General features: G+C 37.1%; 1 protein-coding gene across 1 annotated transcript; it reads right to left on the bottom strand.

Moving 5' to 3' along the window:
* Positions 1-5,833: 5,833 nt before the first annotated feature.
* LOC100890027 lies at positions 5,834-9,438 on the bottom strand. Its single transcript, XM_011683126.2, has 2 exons — positions 9,033-9,438; positions 5,834-7,608 (listed from the first exon to the last, which is right to left on the bottom strand). Exons 1-2 carry the CDS (start codon positions 9,175-9,177, stop codon positions 7,343-7,345), a joined length of 411 nt encoding a protein of 136 aa, XP_011681428.1. The 5' UTR covers positions 9,178-9,438; the 3' UTR covers positions 5,834-7,342.
* Positions 9,439-10,885: the final 1,447 nt, after the last annotated feature.

Below are 10,885 nucleotides of genomic sequence, written 5' to 3'. Positions count from 1 at the left end.
GGGGGGGAGAGGCAAAAGCCCTTTGCCCCCGTTTACCTCTTTTCTTCTTCTTCCTCTTCTTTCTTTCCTTTTATCTTCTCTTTCCCTTTCCCTTCTCTCTCTCTCTGATTTATTTTTGGCGGGGGGGGGGGGTCAAGAGTCCTTCGCCCCCCCACCTTTCCCTCTTCTCTTCTTATTCTTCTTTCTTTCCTTTTATCTTCCCTTTCCCTTTTTTCCTTCTCTGTGTCTCCCCCATCAACATAGTAATAACGAAAAAGACCACTCTGTAATCAAGACCATTCCATTTTATTTAATACATTTTCGATATACTTAAATTGGCAACTATTACCTTCTGTCCGAGATCCTCATTTTAAACGACTGATGCGAAAGACTAGTCGACGCACCCTTTCGAGAAAAGCCCCCCCCCCCCCGCTTTCATCGAAAGGGTGTGTAAACACGGTACTCCGCTCTCAACGCACCCTTTCGAGAAAAGGCCCCCTCTTTTATCGAATGGGTGCGTTGAGCACACCACACCGCGCCGCACCGCACCGCACCCTTTCGATGAAAGCCTTCCCCGACCCCCTTTTCCTGCTATCATGCATTTTGTAGACACATTTTTGTTATTATGTCATGGACAATATATTCTTTGATGTTTCATGTAACTATATATTATGTTCAATATTGATGAATTGAATGAATCATTGGATGACAAAGTGGATTGTAAATATTATCTTCCTCATGAATTTAATTCAAGATTTGAGAGTGAAAATAGTTCCTTTAGCTTATTACATACAAATGCACGAAGTCTTGTTAAAAATTATGAATATCTGAACATTCTGCTGTCGGCCCTCACCAAACCGTTTTCAGTCATAGGAGTCACAGAAACGTGGCTTAATGATACATCTCCATCTACTTTATGTAATATTGACAATTATTCGATTGTACGTTCTGATAGAAAAACCGGAAGGGGTGGTGGAGCTGCTATGTTTATCTCAAACTTGTTAACATACAAAATTAGATCTGACCTTAGTTTGAAGAGTGATGGTACTGACTCGATATGCATTGAAATCAATATGGCTCAAAGGAAAAACATCTTGATATGTACAATATATAGGCCTCCGCATACAAATGTTGAATTATTTTTGGATGAGTTTGATAGGATGCTGCATAAGGTCAATCTAGAAAATAAGGATGTTTACTTGATGGGTGATTTTAATATTGATCTTTTGCAGGAAGATAATACTTTTCATAATATGTTACGATCAAATTCATTCAATGCCATGATTGATAAACCAACCAGATTGGCAAATAACTCTTCTACATTGATAGATAACATTTTTACAAATGTCACCAATAACTATAGGCTCTGGCCTCTTGTATAGTGAAATCTCTGACCACCTTCCAATTTTCCTGATTTGTAATCATGTTCGCAATTATCCTGAGGACGAAAAGAATCAAGCTATGATACGTAAAATCACAGCTGAAAAAATAGCCATGTTTAATGACGAACTACTCAAAGTAACATGGAATGACGTGGTCGCATGTACTGACACCAATAAGGCATATGCACTTTTTTGGAACTTGTTCTCCTCTCTTTTAAATAAACATATCCCAATGACTAAAAAAAGATCGGCAAGAAATAGAATCAAGCAGCCATGGATAACTAAAGGTATCTTTTGCTCTATTAAAAAACGGAATAGATTATATAAATATAATCTTCGACACCCAGGAGAGGAAAGCTTGAATAATTACAAATCATATAGGAACAAACTAACCACCATTATTAGACAGTCTCGACAAATGTATTTTGCCAAGCAGTTTGAAAATGCAAATGGAAATGCATCATCAACGTGGAATGTGATCAATCAAGCCCTCAAAAAACAAAAGAGTAAATCAAAGTGTCATATTACCAAAGATAATAATACAATGGTTGATTCAAAAGAAATAGCAAATTGCTTCAATGCTTACTTTGTTGGGGTTGGCCCCAATCAGGCCAATACAATAGCTTCGAACGGAGTCGACTTCTCACAATTTCTTCAAACTCCCTGCAACAAGTCATTATTTCTCAAACCAACAAACTTGATTGAAATCTTGAATATTGCACGTTCTCTTAAAATAAGCTATGCTAACGGTCATGATGGGATAAGCACATATCTTCTGAAACAAGTTATAGGAAATATAATAACCCCACTAGTGCATATTTTTAATCTCTCTCTGACGACAGGTACATTTCCAGAAGCATTTAAGATTGCTAAGGTTGTTCCGATATACAAAAAGGATGACTCTTCCCAAGTCTCAAACTATCGCCCTGTTTCTATTCTCTCGAGTTTGTCCAAAGTATTGGAAAGACTTATATACAATAGGCTATATTGTTTTCTAACAGAAAATGACTTACTGAATCAGGATCAATATGGTTTCAGGAAATACCACTCAACCGATTTAGCCCTTGCACAATTATATGATAAGATTTCGAATGCTTTGGCGTCTCGAAAGCATGTTATTGGTGTATTCATGGACTTAAGCAAAGCATTTGACACTCTTGATCACAAGGTACTATCAAGCAAACTTCATTATTACGGAGTAAGAGGAGTTGCTCTTGACTGGTTTAATGATTATTTGTCAGGTAGAAAGCAATATGTAAGCTACGAATCTGTAGATTCATCATTATTGCCTATGAAATGTGTTGTCCCACAAGGATCGATACTCGGTCCTTTATTGTTTCTACTGTATGTTAATGATATCTCGAACTCAACTACATCATTACAATATATTATATTTGCTGATGATACTAATGTGTTTTGCTCCAATTCCGATTTTCGATCACTTCAGAGAATTCTGAACACCGAGCTACCTAAGCTGTCTTTGTGGTTTAGGAGCAACAAATTGTCTCTGAATCTGAAAAAAACTAATTATATTCATTTTCAAAGCAGGAAAAATGCAACTGATAAACCTATACCTGAAATAGTCTTGGATGGTGAATATTTGGAGAAAAAACAAAATACTAAATTTCTTGGAACTATCATCAATGAAAATCTGAAATGGAGTGATCATGTACATTACGTTTCAAAGAGAGTGTCACGCACTGTTGGTTTACTGTATAAGTTAAAACATTATGTGCCTTTGAATATTCTATATATGCTATACAATTCCTTGATTCTTCCTTACATGTCTTATTGCAATATACTGTGGGCAGACTCAAAAGTATATACTGATAAAATGCTGCTTTTACAAAAGAAAGCGATTCGTGTGTGTACCAATGCTGGATATCGCGATCACACTGATCCCCTATTCGCGAGGTTAAAAACTCTGAAAGTAACTGATATTAACTTTTTACAAAAAGCACTGTTCATGTTCCGTCTACATAATGATTCCCTACCTTCCCACTTCCCACCAATGTTTTGTTTGAATAGAAATATTCATACATACCCAACCAGACAATCAAATAAATACCATTTATGTAATCCTAAAACAACAATGGCTATGAAATCTATAAGACATTCTGGTCCGGATATTTGGAACTCACTGTCCGTTGACATCCGTAACTTGAAGTCAGTATATACTTTCAAGAAAAGTGTGAAATCAATTTTATTGAGCAAATATTGACAAATCTCTTAAATTAACACATGATATCATATATGTTTGTCAGCATTTCCTTGATATAGCAGGAAAATCCCCCTCCCATGCACCCTCTATCCCATTTTTTTTTTTGGTTGCAAGTCACTGTTTATTTTTTGTTATTTTCCCCCAATTATGTTCTGTAATTTACTTTACTTTACAATCGTTATGATTTTAAATGTTTCTGGGCTGCAAGCGTATCAAGCTGTCACGCTTAGGCTGTAGCCCTTCTGTATCATCACCTCTTCGAGCGTATGTATCTATGATTTACTGAATGTGGAAATGTAATTTAACTTATGTTTTATACTCATGTAAAGACATTGTCACATTATTGTTATAACCTATGATGATTCAGTAACCAATAAATATTTCAACTATTACTAATCGCATTTCCACGACGTCACCAAGATTTGCATCTATCTCTAATGTTATGATCCAGAGCAAAATAACAGTGATTTTCTATTGAAATCTATTTATTCAGATGGTTTACACATTTCTCAGCCAATACATCTGGACATGCTGTTTCGGAAAATAAATTTCAAATTTGGAAACTCAAAAAATATTAGTTTGATGACGTCATTTCTGACCACTCTATCGGGGAATCCCCTTTAACCAAACTCCCGTAATACGGTTCTCATGTAAAATTATGTTAATTTGCACTTATCGTCTCACTCAGACATGGAGAAGTATTTTCAGTCGGAGACCATACTTAAGTGTAGACAAGTCTGAGAGTGAGCACGAAAAGGTGTAAATTATTATGGGGAGTATTTAACCCGTGGCGGATTTATGGCTGGGGGGGGGGGGGGCGACTGGCCCATGCCCATATCGAATATAAAACAACATTATCCCTCGATTGTGATTTTGTTTTTTATACTGTGCCCCTCCTCACCTTTCTCCTTTTGATGTTTCTGCTCTACCACTGAGCCATCACTCCTCCTTTTAATTAAAAAAAAAAATCTTTTTGCTTGCTGTTTTATACAAATACTTCCAGTGAAAATGTCAACTGTGATTAGAAAGACTGAGAAAACATTTATTTTGAAGACTGAAATCACTTCAATTCAATTCAAGACTTTATTCCAGACTCAGCTGCAAGAGTAAAGGTCCATATAACATATTTACATTTAGATATAAACAATGCACAATAATAAGAGGGGAACATATTATTTAAACTTACATATTTACATGTAGATATAAACAATGAACAAAAATAAGAGGGGAACACATACAGATACAGAAACAAAACTAAATTACTTTAATCAACCTCAACCGATTGTGACAACAAGCTACTGAACCAGAACTTCCACAAGTCTGAGGTGGTGAGCCTTGTACTATTTGACAGCATCATTAAGTACAAGTTCAAGGCCTACACACACACATCAAAACATATTTAATCTTGATTCTACTTGTGTTATGCGCTACAATTATTCAGTAGACGAACAGCCAGCAAGACCGACAATGATCTTCCTGAATATTTTATCTGAAGCTTTCCGAGACCGAGAGTTTGCGAGACCGACAATGCTTCTCCTGATGTTTCATTCACCCCAGGCTTCACAAGACAACAACACATGAGGCCACGAGACCGTCAGTCGTCGGTCTCGTTGGGTGTCTGTTTACTGGGATGCCTGGGTTTATGGGCCTACACAGTCTCAATATTCTACAAAAAAGAATAAACATACAATCGTATGAAGCATTTATTTACATCATAATGAGCAATAAAGACAACGCGTTCTGAAACATACTACTCTAAACAGAATCTATAAAATGATGATGAATAAAACTTATACAATTATAAAATCACACACTATAATCGTAGTATATTCAGATAATATTTCCGAAATCTTCATTGTTCAATAATGATCATTATCATTGATGTTATTTTCATTATCATTACTACTACTAGTATTATTATCACTATCATTAGTATTATTATTATTATCATCATCATCATCATCATCAGGGAGCCCTCTGTAAACCAGCATTGTTATGCTAACAACGCTGAGTAGGGCCATCCCTCCGTCTTCCCTTTTTGTATAAGTGTGTCTTAATGATTGTAAATATATATATGCTGATGTATTTTTAAATGACGGAAAATAAATACAAAACAATACAATCATCGTCGTCATCATCATCTTCATCAACATCATCAACATCATCATCAACATCATCATCATCATCATCATCACCATCATCATCTTTGCTGTTGTAGTCGTGATGATGCTCGTTATATTCGGACAACGAAATGTGTATTAACAAAAATAAATATTTAATGTGTATTCCTTATCAGTCATCACATTCTTCTTTCCGATTGACATAGGGGAAATTAGGACTACCAAATGTTATCCGAGATCACGTGTTAGTGAAAAGGCATTTTTAATTACGGATAAATATATATATACATGTACACCACAAATAAACATTGTTTTTTACATGTGTTTGCCACTTGATGTGCATGGGAAAAACTAACACCGACTATAAATATATAGAATTACGGACTGGTATTTTGTTTTGGTTGTTATTACCTTTATGGAAGCTGAATGGAAGAAACCTTTAAGTACCAGAAAGAGTTTCGTTGTAATTGATATTCCTTACAGAAAACAGATTATTTCCAGAATCCTTTATCAAAATGCAGCATAGAGCTTTAATGCATATTTAGTAATTGACATAATATTTCTCCGACATGATTCTGTTTGGTGTTTTTCCCCTCGTCGTAACCCCTTTTCTTATAAAGGATGGGGTGTCCCCGATCCCGTATGACCCGCCAATGAGCAAGGTACCAATTCAATGCAGAATTTATACATCAAGTTGCAAACATATTTAGTGTCGATAAGACTTCCGCAAACTTTTCCATGCTATAGCATTTTTAAATACACACGATTTGTATATTACATACAGCAAGTCAACATATTTAACTACATTGTGTGTTTAAAATGATGTTTGCCACTACCTCTGATCTCAAGTAGGCGATATTTTACATGAAATATTATAAACAATACCCACCAAAAGACTTCTAAATATGAGACTTTATACACTTGAGTTGAAGATGCCAATTGGCGTTGGTGCTTGGGATTAAATATATCATCACCATACTGTCCACGAGTGATCAATGGTGTGAGAAATTATAAAAAAAAGGTATATGTACAAGCTGATCTTACTTTAAAAGCTTATGAAGATCATGCATACTTTACTGTACATATATACAAAGACCCATTTAATGACATGGTAAATTGATAAACATCACTGAAATAAGTTAAATTTACTGATTTCCTAATATTGTAAGAGGAATACTCTCTTGGGTATTAAGTACATGACTTTGTAAAAGATCTGTAACAACAATGTCTGCCCATGCGAGGATTCCAGACACGTTTCCAGTTATTTTAAGAACTTCACATCCTCACCTTAAAAAAATAAAAATACATTCCTTACCAAAAAGAACATCACGTATAATACACTACAATATAAAGTGGAATTAGGCTATTTACACTGCATGGCTTATAAAGGTACCCAGCTATGTACATTTAATAACTATATAATAACTATATGACCTCATGGACAAAGTTATAGACAATTACAAGGGGGCAATAACATTAAGGATGGGGGAGGGAGGGGCACTTTAGGTAGGATCGCGATCGGAGCGACCAAGCGGGACAGGGTGTAAAAGGGGGGCTGGTCGAAGATAACATTATGACACAGCTCATAATGTCCTCACAAGTCCCACGCTGATGTAATGGGCCTCAATCTTCATCGAAGTTCACTGACGGATAAGGCGATAGAGAAACCTGTAAAATGCTCCTACAATTCTGCGACTGGAAAGTGCCCCTTCAAAGAAGAAATTGAACTCGGACTGTTGTGCAGCGGTCAGTCGAATCGGGCCACCCCCTGCAGCAAATTGACCAAGTGTTAGCATCAGTGACGTCATATTATTGAATGTGGACCTGTTGGTTTGGTTCCACGTTTCAAGTGCTTCTCGCGAAAGATCTTTGTAGTCGTGCACAATGACAGCTACTCTCTTCTTTCCTGTTTGATGATAGAGGTAGGAGAGAAGAAAGAAAAAAAATCCGTCTTGACTGTTGACAGGGTTATTATTGCCTCTTTTTTTGTTTAGATTGAAGGGCTACCCCCTCGGGAGGGGGAGGGGGTTGCAGTGTATGCCGGGGCCATTGAATCAATTACTTTCTTTTGTTTTGTTATATTGGGGGAAATCCAGATCATTTTGTCTTGTATAATTAATCTTACACTAATATATAATTTGTTCAAGTTTGCTTATTCATCTTCATTGAAGAAAGTACATATAACAATTAACATAGTAATAAAGAAGTTACATACATGTACAACCCAGGACCGAGATTTGAATGACATTGGATGCATCTCATGCAGGGTAAAACAATTACAATACACACTAACAAAACGAAAAAGAGAACATCATAACGTCAGTTTTTTTTAAAATGAAAACATTAATAATTCCTAACAAAACAACAACAAAAACACAATTTTTAAAAATTATTTTCTTAGTTAGAAATACCTCACTATACATTTATATACCGTTGTCATATCTATACATCTCTTCTTAATGAGTAATCAATCACGGGAACCTATCTCCACAGAGAGAGAAAGAGAGAGAGTTGCAGAGAGGGAGAGTTGCAGAGAGGGAGAGAGAGAGAGAGAGATGTGCAGAGAGCGAGAGAGAGAGAGAGGGAGAGAGAGCGAGAGAGAGAGGGAGGGAGAGAGATAGAGAGAGGGAGGGAGGTCCCGTTATAACAAGTTATATACCGTTATACGTCTCTTAAAGGGATCCGGTAACTTTGTCTCAGATTCTGAAATAAAATCCTGGATTTTGCTCATGATGCAATGATAATTATAAACCTTTAGGTCAGTCAGGAACCCCATGACTTTTACAAGCCGATCGCCGGTCTGATTATCAACATATTTACGATTGAAATTACAAATTTTGAAAAACGTTCGCCTGACGGTTTTCATAAACCTACAGTCTATTGGGGAAAACGAGTATGGTAAAACCGGTCACTCAAAGATTTTTTACTCTTTTGAGGCACTTCTTGATCATTTTGAAGCACAATTTTTTAGGGCTTCAATATTACACCATATCACAAACACTGATAACACGTAGGACCGTGTATCTCAGATTTAACATTGTTAAACGATCCCTTTAAAGTAATTACACCTCCAAGTGTTGTGGTGATTCCAAGTGAGTTCAGATAGGCTGTAAAAAATAACATAGACCCACACAATATTCTTTTGAAATATTACTGATCCCATCAGATTTTTTTCTTGGGGCGCTGCCTCTACGGATGAGCCAAATATCAATTGAATGAGGCCTTCGGTGCATGTCGGAATAAGAAGAAAATAAATAAATAAAAAAAAAACATTTTAAAGAAATAAAATGAGAAGTATAATAAACAATGAGGAGCTCAAGAAAATCTTACCCAAGCACCTCTTTGCCTTGTACAAGAACTTGTCATAGATGGAGTTGGATCCGTCAGGGTAGCGATAAGGTCCCCTGATATCCATAGAATGACACAGAAACAAGGCATCAACGCCACCTAATTCGAATTCCTTCATGTCTGCCATGTTGTAGGGAAGCGGCTCAAACTTCACACTCGCTGACTCTACGACGTCTGATATATTCCTGTTGATATATCCTATAAGGCCTTGCACGCTGTCTTCACCAGAATTACTGCACACGACAATGTTCACTCGATCCTTTGTTCAATGAAAAACAAGATGGAAAAATAAGAATTTTTAGACACTGCATTTTAAACGCGTTACACCCATTCTTTTCTTTTAGCATTTGTTGTTTAACTTCCTTATTTTTCATTTGTTTTTCTTAACCATAACAACCTGTTATGCAGTGTCAATTATATATGCATATGATGTCATTCAGGGGCAGCGGTGCGTCTTTCAAAATGGGGGGAGGGGTACCAACAAAGAGGTCACTTTCTGGAAAAAGGGGCACCTACAAAGGAAAGCCTCAAAGCGAAAATATACGGTTTTTAGACATTGGTATATGCCCCTACATTGTGATTACTTTATCAGGGATGTTTTCAATGTTTGTTTCTCTCTTTCCATGGTCCAAGTTACTACTTTGCAGTTGGGTGTGATGGTCTGAATGCTTATTTGAAGGGGAGTTATCAGAGGTTAAAATAGGGCACTTTTCGCACCTGAAAGGAGCACTGAACAAAGATGAAGAAAGGCACTCATGAGAACGCAAAAGGGGCACTTATTACAAGGATAAAGGGGCAATTATCAGAAAAGAAATGGCACTAATTAGAAAAGATAAGGGGGTACGTGTCAAGTTTAAAGGGGGCACCTCCCAAATTTGAGTAAAGGCACTCATCGGGGATGAAAATGGGTACTTGTAAGAACGAACAGAGGTAATTATAAGAGGTGAAGGGGCACTTATTACAAAGGAAGATGGGTACTTATCGAAGGAAAAAGGGCACCTACGAAATTTTAATAGAGGTATCTATCAGACGTGTCAGAGTTAAGGGACATTTCTGAGAAGGTGAAATGGATGTTATTAAAAAAGAAAAGGGGCATTTATCGGATGAAAAAGGGCACTTATTAGGAAGATAAAGGGGGCATGTGTAAAAATAAAAGGGGGCACTGATCAGAGGTGAGAAGTGGCACTCATCAAATATGGAAAGGGGCACTAATCAGAAAGAGGAAGGGGCACTTATTACAAATGAAAAGGGCACTTGTTAAAGTTAAATGGGCACCTCTCAGATTGGAATAGAGGCTCCTACCCTAATATCGTTCAATAGGTCCTAAGGAAGCCCTATACCAAAAATGGTTCTAGGACAATTACCCCCGGAAAATTACCCCCGGAAGATCACCCTAGGACAATAACCCCCCGTGAACAATTACCCCCCTGAAATTTATTCCCTTGGTCAATCACCCCCTCTCAAGGACAATTGCCCCCCCCCCCGAAATCTGCTTTTATTAAAACCAACTTATTTTCAGGGTGGACTTCCCCTTTAATGAACGGGGGTAATTTTCGGGGAAGGGTGTATTTGTCCTCGGGGTTGGTTATCCTTGGTTGTCCTTGGGGCATAATATTGTCCCATATAATTTTATATAGGGGGTAATTTTAAGCGGGATAATTGTCCTCGGGGGGGGGGGGGGTGGGTAATCGTTCATGGGGGTAATCGTTCATGGGGGTAATTGTCCTAGCAGGTAATTTTCCGGGGGTGATTGTCCAGGGGTTAATTGTCCTGATACGAAGTTATATGCATGCATTTTATTGTGCTCGCAACCAATCAAATGCAATGATCATGAT

The sequence above is a fragment of the Strongylocentrotus purpuratus genome, unplaced genomic scaffold (genome assembly GCF_000002235.5).
Source record: "Strongylocentrotus purpuratus isolate Spur 01 unplaced genomic scaffold, Spur_5.0 spur5_scaffold_12, whole genome shotgun sequence".
NCBI lineage: Eukaryota > Metazoa > Echinodermata > Echinoidea > Camarodonta > Strongylocentrotidae > Strongylocentrotus > Strongylocentrotus purpuratus.
The sequence above is the reverse complement of the archived record's forward strand: the minus strand, read 5'-3'. Positions and strand labels throughout refer to the sequence as shown.